Below are 20777 nucleotides of genomic sequence, written 5' to 3'. Positions count from 1 at the left end.
GAAGCACAATTCATTTCACTGAACTGGTTTATGTAGTAGTAATTTAATAACAGCTTCATTTGAAAACCAGCAAATTTGTTTTATTCTTTCAACACACAGTAATTGTCCTATACTCTGCAATGTACAAGCAATTTTAATGCCCGTTGAATATCTGTAAAGACAGGTATTCTCACAGAGCATCAATAAAACTGTAAAAATTTCCCTTCTGTTCAACAATTTCACAGTACCTATTAACATGAAAAACACACAGATCCTTTGGTTTGGAAGTTCCATTCCTGGATATTTAAGCTAAGAAAAACAAATTAAATGTTAAAAAGGAAAACAAAACAAAAAACCCTCACTATAATACTGTTGTTTGTGATAACAATTAAAATTGGAAACTGCCTAAGTGCCCAATAATTAAATACATTAATATAAATCCAAACTATAAAATACTACACAGAAATTTACATTTATCCTTAAATGACCCCTTCTCTAAAGCACTGGAGATCAATTCAGAGTCTCACACACATGATACTGAGCTATATCCTCAACCTTTAGCAGGATAAATAACAAGATCTGAGGAAGGTAAAAATGGGACCAAAGAAGTTGTAACAATAATATATGCTTTACTTATATTGTTAATATTTCAGAACAAGAAAACAAGTAATCCAGCTTCTATACAAAATGCTTATCACTGTTAACAAGAAAACCACTCACCTCATCAATAAAGGCTGGTTCTGGTTCTGGCTCTATTGTTTCTATCTGAACATCATCACTGAATTGTACTGTCTTCTTCTCTGTTTTAACTGGAAAAAAAAACCCATAAAAATTATATTTTCCTTAAAACAGATCTAGCCAGGCAGTGATGGCGCAATGCCTTTAATCCCAGCACTCAGGAGGCAGAGCCAGGAGGATCTCTGTGAGTTCGAGGCCAGCCTGGTCTACAGAGCGAGATCCAGGACAGGCACCAAAACTACACAGAGAAACCCTGTCTCGAAAAAACAAACAAAGATCTTAAAGTTTACTCCTAATAGAGATTATGGACTTTAGAGACTCAATATAAGGAATAACTGAACTGAAGATATTTAGAAAATGATAGAACATTACTTTATAAAACTGTCTACATTTTCTAATTTTCTCTTGTAAAGATTTTTGTTTCCTATAAGCAATCTCACTTAAAAATAAGTTATGCTTCTGAAATAAAAATGACCTACTTCAGAATTCAATAAATTGTTACAAAAATAAAGCTTAATACTAGCATAAATGAATTCTGTAATTTAAAACAATTCTTTTTAAATTACCAGACAATTCAAAAGAAAAATTTTCTTTGATAGGAACACTACAACATAATGAACTGGAAAATCATGCATGAACTCTGGCATGGCACTGGGCTTTCCACCCAGAGAGAACATCATGGTCAGTGAAGAACCACGGAAGTGGCCTCAGCAGGAATCTACACTGGCCAACACATGAGCCTGATTTTCTAATCTCATTGTACTCAGAGGAGAAATGTGGTAAGATTCGGCAAACAACTGGCCTTAAAGAGATTTCTCTTGCTCACCAAAGCAATCTTCACCTCCAAATAACACCAAAAAGTACAGAGAGTTCTAGAGAATGAGTATTTTTTTTTTCTGGATTTTTGGTCCTTGTGATCATCAATGAGGTCAATCAGACATGAAAATGTTAGGAATGAAAATGAAAAGGGAGATGTCAGAGTAGGAAGAACTATGGACAGAAATAATATTCATTACACGACTCAATGTGCTCGATGGAGTATTAATTCACCCTGATGAATTTCCAAAACAATCCTATATGGTATGCTTATTTTTTAAAAAGTGGTTTAGAAAGATTAAAATCTCTTGCAGAAAACTAACAATTGGAAAGGCTGGACTTGTGTGTCAATTGGTCTTGTCTTTTAGCCTTCCTTCTGGAATCTAGCTTGTTACCTGACTTTGAAAAGAAGTTCTTCTTATGTGTTATGGGATTGGGTATTGTCTAATTGGAAATGTAATGATCCTATTCAGTCCATTCAAGTCACCATAAAGCAATATGCTACATACCACCTCCCCACCCCCACAAAAAACAATTGGCTGATTCATTTTCCCATGGGGAAAGGGACATCTATTACAGACATTCTGCTTGCTATCTTACACTATTATCAAGAAGAGAGCTGGGACAGCTCTGCATTCATTGGCTGTTACCCAAAAGAAAACACATGGCAGACTTCACAAGAACTGATAATGCACAAGTTTGCGGCCCCTTTCCTCACAGAAACTGACACCAAATGTATGATACATAAAATATTTTATTTACATATATAATGGCATATTTTCACAATAACTAGCTTTGTCTCCAAAATAAAGTAACATAAATGAGGCATGTGTATCTATGTGACAGATCAAGTGAATTTGGCTTCTATTTCCTATAAAAGAATGATGATACAGGGATCCTGCTAGCATATTTTCTAAATCTGAGGACTATTACTGTATTACATAGGTTCCTATCCTCCTGTTTCTCTTAAGCTGTCCAGAGTGAAACATACAAGAATCAGAAAACTCACAGTACAGCTGCACTGCTGTATGGGAGATAAAGATGACATAGCTATGTAACAGACATGAGTGAAATCTAGGCTCTCATTTTGAACAAAAGTCCAAAGAAGTTCTAAACTTGCCGAAAGCTGACATTAAAAAAAAGCCCAAAACACAACACACACCTCCAGCTGACCAGATTTTTAAAAAAGATGACATATTATACGAGGCCATTCAAATAGGTTTATATAGGCTTTTTAATATATATATTTTAAACTATGTATATATACATGCCTGTCTGTGTGTTAGAGTATGTGCACGTTAAGTGCAGGTACCCAAGAAGGGCAAAAGCATTGGATCTCCTGGAGCTCAAGTTAAAGATAGTTGTAAGCCACTCAACATGGGTGATAGGAAATGAACTTGGGTCCTCTGGAAGAACAGCATGTGCTCTTAACCACTGAGTCATCTCTCCAGTCCCCGAGTTCATACATTTCTCAGTTCCAATGAGTAGTTTAGCTCCAACAACTGTATTAAAAGAATGAGTATCAAGATCTGACTCTACAAAAGTAAAAAAGATAAGTCAGTAGCTATGAGAGAGAACCATTTTATTAAAGATTTAGAATTTCTGACTTGCTGTTAAAGGCTTTTCTTCACTGTTAGGACATCTTATCCATTATGTAGTCTTTGATAGATATATATAACAAAGTCTGGCAGACATAGGGATGTAATTCGTAGACTGTTTCTGATAAGGATTTGGATTTTACTGATATGTGCTCAGGGTAGCCTTCACTGTGTAGTGGTCACTCTTCCACAGACTGGGACTGGAGGAGAGTTCGGATTATAAGCATGCGTCACCACCCTGCGCAGCTTAGAATTTCATTGTTTAAAACACATAGGGGCAAAAATGTTTAAGTCATTTGGCTATAAAGTTGAGTTTACTCAACTTTCATCAAGAAGACTATGGATTATCGATCATCGATCAACAGATCAAAAAGTACTTACTCATTTCTGGTTCAGCAGTCAGATCTGCAGTCACAAAATTAGAAGGAAAAAGCCCTATTCCTTGATGGGTTTCACCTTTCCACCAGTTGGGATCACTAAGACAAACAAACAAACAAAAGAATGCTTTACCAAAAGAAAGAAGTATTCCTGTAAGATTTTACCAGTAGTCCACAGTATTGAACTTGCATTCTCACCACACGAGAATGCTACAACAATGCAATAAACGAGATTGAAGCCTATGTTCACAAACAGGAAGTGAAGAGCTACAGTGGCACCATCAGTTAGTGTGAGGTTCTGATACAAACAGGAAATGAGCCCCTCAAGAGAAGTCTTTGAAGCCACAGTTCTTTTCCTCAGAAGGTCAGTAAATCTTCTGAGAAGCCAATAAAGAGCTATGGACTCTCCCCCAAAAAGAGGCCCTAGGCTTAAAACCATCTGTATCAGGTAGTCCCTTGGGTTTCAACGTAAGAGCTCTTTCTAATAAGATGTGGAAGTAGACTCGGGGACCACGTCTCCATTCCCACACCACTGCTCTTTCATGCATACACTAACAAGGACTGTGTTTCTCCTCCCAATGTGACACATACAGAAGATGGCACCACCTGTAGTACAAAACTTGAAACAGAACTGTCTCCAGCGCCCACTATACTGAAAGCCAGCAAGTGTTCAATAAATGCTTTTCCCAAAGAATGAACAATGCAGTTCTAGCTAGCCAGCTCGAAATTTACATCATTTTGGCTTCTTCATGAAAATATTAAAATATAATAAATGTTTGTCTTCCTAAAATTCACATGCTGAAGTCAGAGGCGGCGGCTCTGGAAGGTGATTAATTCATGATAGCAGAGCTTTCTTGAATGGGATCTGTGACCTTAGAAAAGAGATTTCCTGATTTTTTTTTTTTTTTGCTCCTCCTGCCACATGTGATACCACAGTGACTACACAGCTGTGTCGGAACCATAAAGGGCCCAAACCATGTGCCAAATTGGACAGAACTAAGGGAAATCCATTTCTGCTGTTTAAAAGGCCCTTTGACAACACAAAAGACTAAACAATAAAAACTAAAAACCTCATGCCATGCAGCTCTTCCCCCATGATACCATAAGCATAAAACTACTACGTTTTACATAGATCTATGGTTCTGTATGGATACTATCAATAGATCATGTACTTCCTTCAAATCTACCATTATTTTCTAAAACTTTTAACCTTTTACAAGATTTAACAATTCAAATTACTAGATGGAACAGAAAAAAAACAGGTTTCCAAAACAAATAAAAATTATTTAAGTACATAAAGGAGGAGAAAATTACACTACAAAAGGAATCTATATAGTATAAGGCAAGCAAGTTAACCATCATCTAAAACATCTAGTCAATACTTTGATTATGCTTGGTAATTGATTACATTTAATTAAATAATATTAAAACAGGGGTTTTATAGAATACATTTCCACAAGTGTTCAATGTATAATTAACCATTACCTGTCATCAAGAACTGTAATAACTTCTCCAGCTTTAAAAGTCAGTTCATTATCCTCAGCAGCTTCAAAGTCATATATAGCACGAACTTTTCTACCTTCATGTTGGTGGTTAGTTAAGAGATTAGACGTGCTTGGGTATAAAGTGGAAAGGGCAGTTGACTGCTGTCTTTGCTCCTTGAGAGATAACTCAATAGCTGCAAAACAGATTTTAAAGTCCTCAGATCTTAATAACAGCCGACAATACACTGACAGTATTATTTCTCAACAGTGTAACAGGAGACTAGTGTATATCCTCATATAATAACAAATCATTAGAAGTTATATACATTCACCCATCACTGAAAGAATAAAAATAACTTTTTCAAAATTTGACAGTTTATTGAAAAATTATAATTTAAGTTATTTTGGGTAATAAAAAGACAAACTTTATTTAAAAAATAAAGCAGCTCTGCTTCATCTGAAGCCATTTCCTTCATCTGTAAATCACTAAAAAACGTTATTCAGTCAGGACTTACAAACTCACCTTTTGCTAAATCTTCTTCTTCCTTTTTGTTAGCCACAGTGCCAGGGTCTTTGGCTACCAGAGCTGGGCTTGCTTTCGCTTGTTCTGCAGCCTAACATACAAGGAAAAAGCAAGACAAGGAGTAAGAGTCTTTCTCAAATTGTCCTAAGTGTACCTCCCCTAAAACCTTGCAAGACCCCTCTCATTAGTCTACTACAGACTTCTCAAGATGACAGACAGACACCCAATCTGGAAGGCCTTCCACTTCAAAGAGGAAAGAGCATCAGAAATGGAGAAATGAATTGCAACTGGAAAGACTGATAGACCATCTGCAATTCCCCAGATTAACTTAAAGACGATAAACTAGAAACAATATGCGAGTCAGAAAGAAAACAAAAATAATATTTTATAATTTTAGAAAAATTCCAGAACTAGAAGAGGGGTCAGGAGAGGAAAGCAAGGGATCACTTTAATGAAATAAAGATTGTCTTTTTTTTTTTCTCTTATGTCAGGGTTTCTCTGTGTAGCCTTGACTGCCCTGGAACTCGATCTGTAGACCAGGCTGGTCTTGAATGCAGAGATCTGCCTGCCTCTGCCTCCCGAGTGCTGGGATTAAAGGCGAGCGCCACCACTACCCTGCTAAAGATAATCTTAAAACTGCATTTTATATAAACAAAAATGCAAGCAACTCTGGCAGTGTGTCAGTGCTTACAACTATGTTACAAGTGCTTACAAGACAATGTGCAGCTAGAAATACATGCTAATTCACATGTCTGGAATTAGAAGCTTCTAAGCTTCATTCATGGCCTCTTAGAATATGCATTTACTCAGTGCAGATCAGAATGCAGCCTATTTTGCCAGTTCCCAGAAGGTAAAAGTGGTTCCTGAGCAGACTCACACTGCATCTTCTATACCCATGGCCCATATTTGCTTCTTCTATTTATAATGTTCCTCTTGGTTCACTGTGCTCCATTACTTTTTTTGTCCCTACCAAGTTTTAACTCAACAGTTAGTAAGTAGCTAACAAATCACTTTCTCAATGAAACATTCCTAAACCCTTAGTTAAGCATTCTTTGTGACCTCTGGTATTTAAACAAGGATTTGGAACAATGTAGTATGAGAGGGGTGATTAGAAATACAAGTTGAAAGCCGGGCGGTGGTGGCGCACGCCTTTAATCCCAGCACTCGGGAGGCAGAGCCAGGTGGATCTCTGTGAGTTCGAGGCCAGCCTGGACTACCAAGTGAGTTCCAGGAGAGGCGCAAAACTACACAGAGAAACCCTGTCTTGAAAAACCAAAAAAAAAGAAATACAAGTTGAAGAATCAGGATAACATAATATTTACATCTACCATACTTTCTAGTCATATGTTAGCAGGTGTCTCTAGCCATATGATACTCTTGATGACTCAACTCTGCAATAAAGTAAGGATATAACAACATCTGCTTCTCATGGGTGCATTTCAACATCTTTAGAGGCCTAGGTTAGCATATGTAGCTTCTAAGATCAGATGAGAGGAGGTTTAATCTGGGTTCAAAGCAGAAGTATAACATTTATATCCAGGGGCTTACCACAATGTATATAGAGGTGATTCATATGACAACTACGAGAGATGTTGAGGCAGGGAGTAAATGAAACAACAAATGACATAGCACTGACTTGATTACAAATCAATAAAGAAATTATTGCAACCAATTAAGAAAATGAAATTATAAGAATTTTTCAAATTATCACATGTACAGCACTCAGAACAATGACTGACACACAGCAAAGAACAGTAAATCTCAACTTCTAGTGTAACTCAGTTTCTGTCTCTCCCACCAGACTGTATGTTCCTTGAGGGAATGTGTCTATACAAGCAAACAATAAAATGTATGTTGAGTGCAATGAAAGGCAAACAGTCAACATGAGAACAAAATATAGCTGTAGATTTGTTATTACTGTATTGTACATGATCAGATGCCTAGGCAGTTTTTCTTTAGTGCCATATGTTCATTTAAACACAACTTGAGCAACTCTTAATTCTGACTCATACTTATTTAGAATCTTAGATTCTGTTGTGACTACTATACACGTGTACAAGTTACAAGTATACTTGGTCAGAGACAGCCTTTACCATTTATTTGAATTTCTTTCATTATTTGCTTAACTTAACACACACATAAGTAGGTATTTTTACACTCTTTGAAGAAACTCTCTACCAACAGAGAGGGAAGTACAGAAAGAAACCATATGAAGCACCATGTTCCTAAGCTGTGTGCTCCTCAGTTCCTATCAAGAGGTATGAGCCAACCAAGACGCTTCTCATGACCCAGTACAGCATGGAAGCAGCTCTAGTCTTCTACTACTATGACAAGTGCTAACAGAACTGTGAAGTATAATTTCTACAACATGTTTGCATTTTCTTCTGTCTTGAATAAAAAATATATTTAGAAAATACCTTTGTATCTTCAGGATCTCTTATTAAGTCTGCTGATAAAAATCTAGTCTCATAAAACTATAGCAAGGATTTCAGTAGCTAAGTAGCTTTAAAGTCTAGAAGAAACTCTGCAGTTGGACCTTTATCATTTGCTTTTCTTTCTTTCTTTTTTCTTTTTTTAATTTATTTTATGTGCATTGGTGTGAAGGTGTCAGATCCCCTGGAACTGGAGTTACAGACAGTTGTGAGCTGCCATGTGGGAATTGAACCCGGGTCCTCTGGAAAAACTGCCAGTGCTCTTAACCACTGAGCTATCTCTCCAGCCCCTATCATTAAACACATCTTTACAGTTTCTAATGACAAGCTTTTCATTTTATGTAATTTTCTGTAGCTGAAAGATAATAATTAAAATAAAAATGGTTTTGCATGTATCTAAATAAAAAGTCTTCAGTATCAGTCTTCTACATCTGAAATAATCTGAACAAGAGAATAATGTAATTTCTATACCAATTAATAATAAATGCTCTTGCCAGTGACCACTACACTTCTTGCCCCATGAAGCCTGATCTAAACAGAAGTGCATCCAGTGAATGCTACTGGAAAACAGGTAAGAGCAGGTGGTGTAAAAACAATGAACTGAATTGTCCTTCCTCCAGCCACTCTCAGAAGCAGTTCTCTCATGTGTATAACGAAGGGATTACATTAGAAGACCCCTGAAGTTGCTCCCATAACTAAGATTCTAGACTAATGAAGAAGGTTCCATGTCAAACACATCACTACTGTTTCCTCCTCTTATAAGGGCAATTCCACCTATGGAATGAAAGGTGCTTGCATTTGCACTAAAGGCTGTGCTCTAAAGCAGTGCTTCTCAACTTCCTATGCACAGTGGAAAGCATCTGGGGATCTTATTAAATGGAGACAATGAGTTCACAGGTGTGGAGTGGCACCTCAGAGGCTGGAGTCCTGATAATCTCCCAAGCGACCATGACGACGACGATGAATCACATTTTGAGTAAGAAGTTCTAGAACAGGTATAGAAAATGCAGCTCTACTAAGTCTGCTCTATGTCTCTGCAGTGCATCTACTCTTTCATAGACATTGTTTCTGTTGTCAAGGAATTTATAGTACCTTGAATTGTTCTGCATAAAAATCATTAATTTTAAATTTTCAAAATTATTAATAAAATCTAGCTATCAATTATGAAAAACTATTTAGACCTATCCCCATGAACTTAATTTAAAACAGTAATTTTTTTTTTTGTTTTTGTTTTTTTTGTTTTTCGAGACAGGGTTTCTCTGTGTAGCTTTGCGCCTCTCCTGGAACTCACTTGGTAGCCCAGGCTGGCCTCGAACTCACAGAGATCCGCCTGGCTCTGCCTCCCGAGTGCTGGGATTAAAGACGTGCGCCACCACCGCCCGGCTAAAACAGTAATATTTTAAGCAAAAAGAAAATAATCCACTTGCTTCCTTTCTCTTTCGGACATTTTTCTGGGTCTTCACATCTAAAGAGCACTCAGATAAAATGCAAATGCCTTGGGAAGAAAATCTAGATAGCTCTAGACAAAAGTATACAATCTAATATGACTCTTGAAAGGGGTCAACAGTCAGAAGGTAAGCTCTTGTTTCCTTCATGGTTTCACATAACTTGTTAAGAGTTTGTTCCAATCCATACAGCAGGAAAAGAAAATATACTATATTACTATGCATATACCCTTAAGGATTGGCTACCTACAAGAGACATATACAAGGTGTCCCTTGATTTTTTTATTATAGGACACAAATCAGACATTCACTGCATTACACAGACAGCTGTATGTGCCAAAGGAAATCCACCCCTGTGCCAGCCCCATCTTTTAGAGGGAAATCAAAACTCAGGCTCTACTTAGCTCCTGTTTAAAAACAAAAGTCAGCTCATTTGCTTCTTTTTCCACTGGCCTCTAATATCTTCTAATTTATATAAAGGTATTCATCAATTTCTCAATAAAAAGATACCCTAATTTTTAAGCTATAATTCTTTTTTTTGGGGGGGGGGCGGTTTAAGACAGGGTTTCTCTGTGTAGCTCTGACTGTCCTGGAACTCTGTAGACCAGGCTGGTCTCGAACTCACAGAGATCCGCCTGCCTCTGCTTCTCCAGTGCTGGGATTAAAGACATGTGCCACCACCGCCTGGGAAGCTATCATTCTTTGTAGATAAAGTAACAGCATTAAAAGCATTTAACAAGATTATCCATTGTTACCTGATCCAATGCAATTTTGTTGTAGTAAAACTAAATAAAGAATTATTACAAAACATTAAAGCAACTCCTTTTTGAAGGAGAGGTATTGGGAAAGGAGAGCTTGGGGTCCACTAATAGTCTACTATAAACCACTCTAAAGCAGTAAAAGCTAACTATAAATGAAAGCCAGAGAAAAAGTCAGACGTAACTACTTTAGAAGAAAAAATGAATTGTAGCACACAACTTCACAGAATACCTGAGAGCCAATAGCTGGGAATGTAACACCTTGTTCCTTAAGGTTCTTAATCATCGCCGAGATCAGACTAAGCTGTGGATCATTCTTAAATTCATCTGTCCATTCAACCATAAGAGCCTTTAATTTTTCACATACTTTAGGATGACCCTAAGGAACAGCAGAGAGAGAGAGACAGACAGAGAGAGAGAAATGAAAAAGTACCAGTTTTCTGGTATAAGTAAAATATAAATTCTCAAGTGTTACAGATCTCTTTTAAAATCACAAATTGTCCCTTTATAACAGATATCCTTCTAATATAAAATTATATATATATAAATATCTTATATGTCTATGTATATATTCATTTTCTATAGCAATAGATTATACATGTGAAAATAAGAAAATAGCATCTATAAATCAACATTACTTTCATACTATGAAAAAACAATAAAGATACTATTAGCTATATCTCACTTCAAAACTGAAACATTAAATGTGTAATAACTTATTTTGCAGATTGGAATGACAGGCCTTTTCAGTGCAATGTACAACTTTAGAGGCTTTATACATCAGAACAACAAAGAAAAATAACTTATTTTGCATTGCTATTTTTATTTTTTAAAAACTGCAAGAAAAGAATAAATGGTATGGTTCCGTTTTCCTTAATTCCTTCCTTTCAATTTTCACACCTGGTGCTTTCTCATGACTCTTAGCTGAGATCTGTGTGAAGTACACTACATGCTAATCATCTTAGGAGCTTTTTTTCTTCCAAAGAGCACTTCCCCCTTGAGGAAAAAGCTAAAAGCATTTAAAGTCCTCTCTCTATATGTTTCTGTCTTTCCAAACAGCTGTTTATAGTACGATATAACTTTTTTTATGTATCTTACTTATTACAGAAAATATGGTAGAAAACTATCTTCTTAAACAATCACCCCTTTCACTGGACATTCAGAACACTGTAAGACATGTCCATTCATTGGTTAAAAAAACAAATGTGATTCACTGAAACAGAAAAGGGAATCATGACTAAGACCTATAAAAGTATTATTTCTTTCACATTTCTGTACAAGTTTTTTTCCTACTAAAAATCTGAAGCACTCATATACTTCAAAATTGCCCAAAGAATTCCCCTATTAACATTAAAATCCTTTTCTTGATATACAATACCAAATAGTTTAAGCCAGAAATAATTACTTATAAAACATGAAATTTTTTACTAGAAAAACTGTTACATTTCTATTTTTAGACTCCTTGAATTAGGCACTGAATTTTTTCTGACATGCAATTAAATAGGCAATACTACAGTTCCCAGTTCTCTTGTTCTTCCTGTCCAGATAAAAACACACAAACACACGAATGACCAGAACAGCTACATGTTTTCCTCTATAGACTTGAAAATAAGCTGGGCTTGTTTAAATTCTTGGCTGAAATACTAAAGATCAAATATGTGGGTGAAAATATAGAATCCAGTCCTGGCCTTGAGCGATTTCTTCAAGTCTATAGTGTAGTCCTCCTATAATTCTCTAACCAGCCACCTTCATTATAGACATATCTGGAGAGACTATCTCTCTTCTACAATGTCCATCACAAGGACTCTGCTGTCTTCAGTATCTAAGTTCCACTAACAAGTGCTATGGGCTATGGAATTGAGTGCTTCTTAGTTTGGAATCACAACTGGCCCAGTCTTGGCTTAGAGGCAGTCCCCTAGTAAGAACTTCTCTGCCTCAACCTTAGGGACAACTTCATCTATAGGTCTAGCCCAGTCGAACAGTAACACAGTAGGAAAACCCTGTGATGGACAGTCAGGTAGTTCACATAAGATGAAGATTCAACAGGACCTTAATTCTGGCAGTTTCTTCTGAAGGATTCTACATTAGGGAAATACCTTTGTATGGGTACAAAAATGGTATCAAAAAAAGTGCCTAAAGTAGATTGGTATTATTTCATTAAATATATAGGAATGTATGTTTTCTTATCAGATGAAAGGATAGATGGACCCTAAACCTATTTTAATGTGGTTTGCAAAAGAACCAACACTAAAATTTATGTGGATTTGTAGTCTAAAAAGGAAATACAGTTCAAACACACACACACACATACACACACTTTGGAATTTAAAATGGGAAGAACTTAACAATAAAAAATACATGAAAAAAGACTTCCTTGATTTCTGGACATAACGTTCCTTACCTTATTTAATACGTTGCTTACTTCACTAGCAAAATCTCTTGAACATACTTCTAAGTGAAAAATTTTGCCACAGTTTGATACACATGCTCCTAGAAGCTGTAAGGATAAAGTGAGAAATTAAAAGGGCTTAATGTTGAAGGATAATTAAGCAGTGTGGTTTACTTAAAATGAACCTACTTACAGTTAAAGCTTGCATAGCAACATGGGGGTCTTTATGGTTCACTCTTCTCATAATAGAACGAAGACAGTCTTTAGGTCTAAAAAATGAGAAGTTTAACAATTAATAATAAATCTAGTTCTCTCCACTAAGTGTATAGAAGGGAAATTACTGTACAAGAGTTAGGTTATTAATGACATCTGAAAACTATATACTAGTTCCCTTCAAATTCCCAAAGGTATCACAAGTTCTCTTGCTCAGTAGACAGAGAGGAAGCATTTAAAGCTAATTCTGCATGAAAAATTGTAGGTAAATTGGAAGGCTAATACATTTCAAGTCATAACAATAAGTTCAGCAAGATTTATATATTTATATATATATATATATATATATATATATATATATATATATATATATAAATAAAGCACACACACACACACACACACACACACTCCTGCTATAAACAATTACAAAACTAGAAAATACATATGAAATATGTATTGACAGATAGTGCCCGATAGCTTTGGTAGTGACAGCAGCTCCCTCTCTAGTCCTGGCCCAAGTGGACCCAGCTTGACCTGTTCCATACAACTATGGGCAAGAAAAAGGTGATGATCAAAAAGCAGACAGGTCCAGGACATGCAACAGGAACTGGTGGAGTAATCTATTCAGGCAAGGAGAATCTTGACATAGGAAAGGACTGCAGCCTAAGTCTTATTTACAGTAGTGCACAGCAGCCATGGTCCTTCTAATGAGGAACAAGTGCAAAAAGGGAGCTTGCTAAGATACAACCCACCTATGAGAAAAGCACCATGTCACGGAGAGAAACTTCAGTAGCTATGACATAAGAAACACAACCCTGCATCTACTTCTACCTGGGCCAAGTGGCCAATCTTCTGCTCAAAACTGCTTAAAATGACTGTGTCACAAACTCAGTGATCTACCCAAAAGGAAGGATTTTTAGGCTAACTACCACATACCAGAGACAGAAATCACCAGTCATCCTAACCAACATCTTAATTCTTTGAACTTTTATTATGTACAGTAGTTCTGGTTATTTAAAGCAATTAAGAAAACAACTGGCCTTTGTTTTCTGTTTCAAAGACGCTGGGGACTGATCGTAGGACTTTTATTATATAGGAAAGCACTCTATCACTGAGATACATCCCCAGTCTACACTTGTATTTACTTTCTATTCTATATTTCTAGGCCTCATTTTTTTCTCTCAATCTATTTTTAAAACAAATAAAACTACTGTAAATTAAAAATATATGGATACGCGTGGAAGTCAGTGTTGGAGTGTCTAGCATGCCCTGAGTTTTATTCCCATCACTGCAAATTAATTAATTAATATATATTAAGGTGTTTAGGGACATCAAGCCAGGCAGGAATGAATAATAACCCACAAAAAAGAAACAAGTCAGATAAGACACAAGTTAGTCTCACTTTCCTGCCTACAGAGAGTTGCCAAGTTTTAGTACAAACTTGTGACTTAAATAAACACAGTTTCCAGATTACAGCACAAGGAAGGTGATTCTGAGAATCAGTGACTTCACTGAATCAAGCAGAAATAAATTAGAAATCAGGAAGCCTAAAATAATTAGAAATCAGAGGATGGAAGAGAAGGTACTACACATCAAGAATCCTAGAATTCAAGAGATTTAGTCCATAGAGTGTTTGCCACATGTTCATGAGGACCTGAGCTTAATGACCATCCAAGCCTAGTGAAATTGGTGAACTCTGGGTTCAGTAAGGACCCTGTCTTAGAAAATAAGGTAGAGAATGACTAGAGAAGACACCTGACATCAACCTCTGGACTCCACATGCATGCACACACATACACCTCATGTACATGTGCACACATATATACCAAACACACGAATTATATAATTTAAAGAACTGAAATAAACAAGATTTCTCTATTATAATGTGAGTTGCTTCACTCTGCCTCTACAAAATGGACTGAAACTCATCAAATTATGAAACAAGATAAATCCTTCCTCTCTTAAGCTGGCTTCCTAACAGCAACAGAAAACCGATACCAGAGAAGCACGGTTGTTGCTATGAATTTTCCCGATGACATGATTCAGAAGTCTTCAGAACAGGTTGGTGGGGAAAAATATGTAAAAACTTGGAATCTTAATTAGGGTTTCTATTGTTGTGAAGTGACACCATGGCCATGGCAACTCTTATAAAGAAAAACATTTAATTTAGGTGGCTCTCTTTCAGTGTCAGAGGTTCAGTCCATTATCATTGTGACAGAAGAAGCATGGCGGCATACAGACAGATGTGATGCTGGGGTAATAGCTGAGAGTCTACTTCTTGTAGGAAACAGGAAATCTACAGCACTGAGCAAAGCTAGAGCAAAAGAGACATCAAAGCCCACCTCCACGGTGACACACTTCCTCCAACAAGACCACACTTATTCCAACAAAACCACAACTCCCAATAGTGCCATTCCCTTTGGGGGTCATTTTCTTTCAAACCACAACACTGAGAAATACAAGTTAGAGAGTTCTGCAGTGCTGTAAGCAGAGCTCAGTGGGAAGTTCAGGTGTAAGCTCAGAATACTGACAGTAAACGCTGTACACAAGAGGCTTCAAACAAGATCTAAGGACTCTACAGGGAATTGAGTCAGAGGTCATTTGTGTTACATTCTGGCAAAGAACTTGCCTACATTTATTCTTGTCCTGAGGCTTCGTGGAAGGTTGAACTTCAAATGAGTGGAGTACTTAATCTGTTTGAGGATATTTCAAGTCAGGCCACCATTCAGGCTGTAGCATGATTACGCTAGCTGCTTTTAGCCAAGTGTACATAGAATGGCAGAGAAAACACACTAGAAAGGCTGGGAAAGTTTGCAGTTTGCTCAGAAATAACTGTGGATAAAGTTGGGGTCAGGAAATTGCTTGCTGAAGAGATAAAAACCATTAAAAAATAAGTCAAATACTCTACATCAGTAGGAAAGACACTCTGAAGAAGGAGTCACACCATACCCCACATTTGACTGTTTTAAAAAGAGAGCTCTAGGGCATCCTACTCTGAGAGTAGCCCAGGAAACTCCATCACATATCCTGGCCCTCCATGGTGTGACCAAGGGAATCCAGTGCCTCTTCAAGCTGTGGGAAGCCCTTGGCATTGTTCACATCGGGCTGGTTTTGCAGACACACAAAGTCTGAGAGTTATATGGTCACGAAAGCTTCCCTCCAGATTTCAAAGAAATGCCCGGGAAGCCAAGAAAATGGTCAAGATCCCTGCAGCAGCCAAGATTGTAATTTGTGAATCTGTGATAGTGGGGCCTGAATGATGCAATAGAATGCAGATCCTATGAAGTCAGAGATGCCAGGAATGTGGAATGAATGTCAAGGTAAGCATCGGGGCAATAAGTGGAGTCAATTCAAGAGAGGTCATGTAGGCAACAATGCAAAGGCTATGGGATGAGGCTTACCACTGAATGGGAAAAAAATATTTGCTAGTTATACATCTGACACAGGATTAGTAACTAGAATATACAAGAATTCAAAAAGCTAAACATCAAAAAACCAAACAAGGCAATTAAAAATGGAGTATAGAACTAAACAAAGAGAAGAAATACATATGGTTACTAAACACTTCATAATTTTTTCCATATCCTTTGCAATGAAGGAAATGCAGATTCCGACTACATTAAAATTCCATTTCATCCCAGTCAGAATAGCCATCATCAAGAATGGCAACAAATGCTTGTGCAGCACAGAGTCCTTTCACACTATTGGTAGAAATGCGAAATAGTGCAATCACTTAGGAAAACAACCTGAAGGGTCCTCAAAAAACTAGAAATAAAATTATTATGACTCATTCATACCACTCTTGGGCATATACCCAACAAAACCTATGTCCTATTAAAGAAATACTTGCACATCCATATTCACCACTACCCTGTTAACAAGATAGGAAATGGCATCAGCCTAGATGCCCATCTTGATGGATAGGAAAATGTACATACACACAATGAAATTCTACTCAGCTGAAAAGAAAACTTGAATTTTGCATTATTCTGGTAAATGGATGAAACCGGAGCGGGCAGGAGTATTGAGTGAGGTAACCCAAACCAAGAAAGACAGATGTCACATGTTCTTTTTCATTAAGGATCCTAGCTTCAATTTTGTTTTTTTCTGTGTATATGTGTTTAACTTGGAATACTTGTGAAAGCCATGAAAGTAGAAAGAGGTCCAGGAGTGGGAGTAGGAAAAGGACCTTAGGGAGAAAAATTGCAGAACACCGGTAAGAATGAAAGTACAGAGGGGGATTGGTGGAGGAAGAAAGGGTTAAGGGAGGAGGGAGGAATGGAGAAAACAGGGGGACAGGAACAACAAAAAAAAATACAGGGGTATGAAAAGGCCATATGAAAACCTACAATCTTCTAATCCAAATAAAAATATTGTTTTAAAAAAGTTTGAAGGGTGATACCCTGTATGGCAAGACACTGAACCAAAATCCTAGTGCTAAGTACGGGAAATCTCCACATGAGTAATTGTCTGTGAGGCCCAGAGGCTCCAAAACAATACAGTCTCCTGCTTTTCCACCTGGTTGCCCACCGTTGCAAGACTTATTGTTTAAGACATTATACATCTTGGTTGCAAGATACAGAGAAATCAAGCTACAACTGAACTGGAAAGCCCTCTGCTGGCTAGCTTTCAAACTGCAGGCTACTGGGGAAAGAAAATAAACAAACAAAACAAACAAAAATCCTATTCATAGTGAACTCCACATACTCCAACACATCTGTCAGGCAAAATGTGACCTCATGTGCAATAGTGGCACCAATGCTCTGTAGAGTTAACCAACCACTTCCGATTGGATCTGAGGCCTGCTCCACTGAAGAGAAAACCCGTGCCGTAAGAAGTCATAGGTTCTATGAGGGAAATTACTACTGATGTTAATTCAAGCTAAATAGACGTAAATAGGCAAAGGCTACTCTCAACCCTAACAAGAGAAGCCTATCTCTCCAGGAAACAGTGGTGAATACAGAGACTCGATATGCAGATATCGAGTAATGGATGAGGGCTCAGACTTTAACAATTCATTTCTCATCCACTATTTACAAATGAAATCATGAACTCCCAGAAGATACAGTTACTTGCACTGGACCCATATAAGACAAACCTTCTCAACAGTCAGTTATGAATGGAGGAGAGAATCATGGGGCTATACTCCTTGCTGCTGAACTGTAGGCTATTGATAAGACTCTGTGAGACAGAGTCACTGTCTTCAGTTTTGTACCCACTGGTGAACCACCAGGCTCTAATGGATAGCTCCAATCTCATGGTCATGCAGACAGCCCTATTCAAACTCTGTTCACACAAAAACCAAATGGTAAAACAAAAGGACAAAATGAGGTGTGGTGATATGGAGGTCAGAGCAATCAGAATAGATTATTGACATGCATGAAACTGCCAAAGAACAAATTTAATGAACAAAACATTGGGGCAAAGTTTTGCCTTTAAAGTAATCAAGCCAATTCTAAAATGTATATGGGGACAGAAGAGAAGAGCAAAAAACAGGTAAGAAAAACAAGAAATACAAGTGATAGGAAGTAGGAGGAAGGGAGGCTTTAATTGGGAAGGGAGAGAACAATGCAGAAGAAGGAAGAAGGGGGGATAAATCTTAGAACACCTTAAGGAAATATTTTATATTTATCTAAGTGTATGTACATGTGTGTGTATGTATGTATATCTTAAAAGAAGTTATGAAACTAAGCTAACAATGTTCCCCTCCCCAAGAGCCATGGACCACCTAACAAAACCCTACCATCCAGCAGAGAAACTCCTTTTGAGCTGTTGGTTAGGAGTCCAAGAGTCTACTAGAAGTTATGGCCATCATGGGAATATCTGTACAAATTAAGACTAATAATGCCCCAGCATATGTCTCAAATAAAATGAGAGTTGTTTACTTATTACAATATAAAGCATGTTACAGGTATACCACACAACCCCACAGGCCAAACAGTCATAGAAAGATCCAATTGAACTTTAAAGGATATGCTAAATAAACAGCAACAGTTAACAATGACTCCTAGGAATAGATTGCATAATGCCTTATTAACTTTGAATTTTCTCAAGGCTGATGAGAAACAAACAACAGCTGCGGAGAGACATTGGACAACAGAAAAAACTTCTGAACTAAACCAATCAGTTTATTTCAAAGATTTGTTGACCTCAGAATGGAAAACAGGATACATCCTAAGTTGGGGAAGGGGTTTTGCTTTTGTTTCTGTAGAAGAAAAACTATGGATACCAACAAAATTTAATAAAAATTCGATTCGAACAGGAGAAACCCCTTGATGAGGAGAAATAAAAGCTCATCCACAGATGTGACATCTCTACAAGTTGTAAAAAAAAAAAATTAACAAACAAGGGTTTAGGGAGGGTTCTGTTTTCTGTCTTTACAGGATAAGAGAAATACTCATCTTTAAGAAATCCTAAGGCCTTGGACACCCAAAAGCCTACAACAAAAAGGAAGAACCTATTGGTATCAATATACTCTACAGGGTAATATCTCACTGCCTAACATCAATATCTCTTTAACTCTAGAATAGTTGCGGTCCCAATTCAATTATAAATCAAGCTGGCTTTGGAGTTGGAATATGGCTCTTTCCTTTTCTTTTCCTTCTTTTCAGGGGAGAGCGCGAACGCAGTCCCCCACTACCACAAATTATGCAGTCGAGTTTCCCGCATTTGGGGAAATCGCAGGGGTCAGCACATCCGGAGTGCAATGGATAAGCCTCGCCCTGGGAAAACCACCTTCGTGATCATGGTATCTCCCCTGCCAGGTAAGTATTGGCTCTTTCCTTTTCTAAATCCAAGTACGTTGCTAAAAGAAAAAAATTAAGAAATTCTGTCTCATATCGGAAGAGCCAACTGGTGTGAGACAGAAGAAAACCAATAATCTAAGGACCATTGTTATCAAGATTCTATTTCTCTCCATGCTTATTCTTGATTTCTTGGAATCCTTCCTTACATGTCATGTCATCTTTATAGTCAAACTTTCCATTTTGATATTAATAATGTTCAAGTTTTCCACAGTGAAAATAAGTGTTCCCAATATCAATCTCAGAAGTCTCCAGAAGGAAGATAGGGCCCCACAATTACTCTACTTGGTCCACAAAGATGCCATGGTACATAAGAACATTACTCAATGATCAGCTTTGAACTTAAAACTCTTCAAGACAGTTCTAAGATAATATGGTCCATCATACTACACTTCTAGCCAGAATCTCAGACAATCTTATCCATTACTGAGACTGGCTGCAGCCTCTATGGCTAGCTATACTGAGGCCTAACTATTCTAAGCTTTCTTATAAGACCCCACGGAGATACCATTGCCCCCTAAACAGTAGGAAGCAATTCTAAGAAAACAAAGCCCCTCTCCCAAATGTTTCATTTTTATCAGGGTTATGGATGGATGGTTGTAGGGTTGGGGGGGGGTGGAACAATAAAATTTGGACTCAGTATTTTCATTTAGAAAAGAAATAAGGGAATGGATAGGTATAGGATATTAAGGTAGATTATTGTATTTACTAGTAAACTAATTCAGTAAAATATCAGCCTTAGATAATTTGCACTGATATGGATTCTTGTATATTGATACAAATGTAAACTATTCTTATATTCCTATTTAAGATAATTTGTATATTGATATAAATGCAAAACTATATTTGTTGTATTGTATACATATTCTTACTCCTGTTTGAAATATTTTGTATACTGATACAAATGTGATATTATATTTGTTATACTGCATGTATGTTCTACCTGCTTAGGATATTTTGTACATTGATACATATTTAGGATTACTGTCATATTCCACTATACCTCTGTTTAAGCTATTTTATGTATTGTCACAATTTTGAAGTCATTGTCCTTATACGGTACATCTGCTTTATAGACTGTTTATCTTGTTAATATGAAGCCTTAGTCATTAGGTTATTTAGGTAGATAAGACTTACAGAACTATAGTCACACATGCTTGTCATTCCTATAGTTATGTTAGGTTCTCCGGATCTACAGAAACATATGTCAGATGTATAGGTA

The 20777-nt window shown here is 37.0% G+C and overlaps 1 protein-coding gene and 1 non-coding gene across 2 annotated transcripts in view; both read right to left on the bottom strand.

Moving 5' to 3' along the window:
* Stam (signal transducing adaptor molecule) overlaps positions 1–20777 on the bottom strand; it is a 64745-nt gene that overhangs the window by 17979 nt on the left and 25989 nt on the right. Inside the window, exons 3-9 of the mRNA XM_052727684.1 lie at positions 12733–12808; positions 12552–12647; positions 10383–10529; positions 5516–5606; positions 4994–5186; positions 3513–3607; positions 700–788 (exon numbers count right to left, since the gene is read on the bottom strand). Of these exons, the coding sequence (XP_052583644.1) occupies positions 700–788; positions 3513–3607; positions 4994–5186; positions 5516–5606; positions 10383–10529; positions 12552–12647; positions 12733–12808 (787 nt within the window). The remainder of the gene's footprint in view (positions 1–699; positions 789–3512; positions 3608–4993; positions 5187–5515; positions 5607–10382; positions 10530–12551; positions 12648–12732; positions 12809–20777) is intronic.
* On the bottom strand, positions 19361–19524 carry LOC128104867 (U1 spliceosomal RNA). The gene has a single exon (XR_008216159.1). It is a non-coding gene; the product is annotated as a U1 spliceosomal RNA (small nuclear RNA).

Source organism: Peromyscus californicus, unplaced genomic scaffold (assembly GCF_007827085.1).
Source record: "Peromyscus californicus insignis strain IS unplaced genomic scaffold, ASM782708v3 Scaffold_8__1_contigs__length_139910024, whole genome shotgun sequence".
In the NCBI taxonomy this organism is placed as follows: Eukaryota; Metazoa; Chordata; class Mammalia; order Rodentia; family Cricetidae; genus Peromyscus; species Peromyscus californicus.
This window is presented reverse-complemented; position numbering and strand designations above follow the sequence as displayed.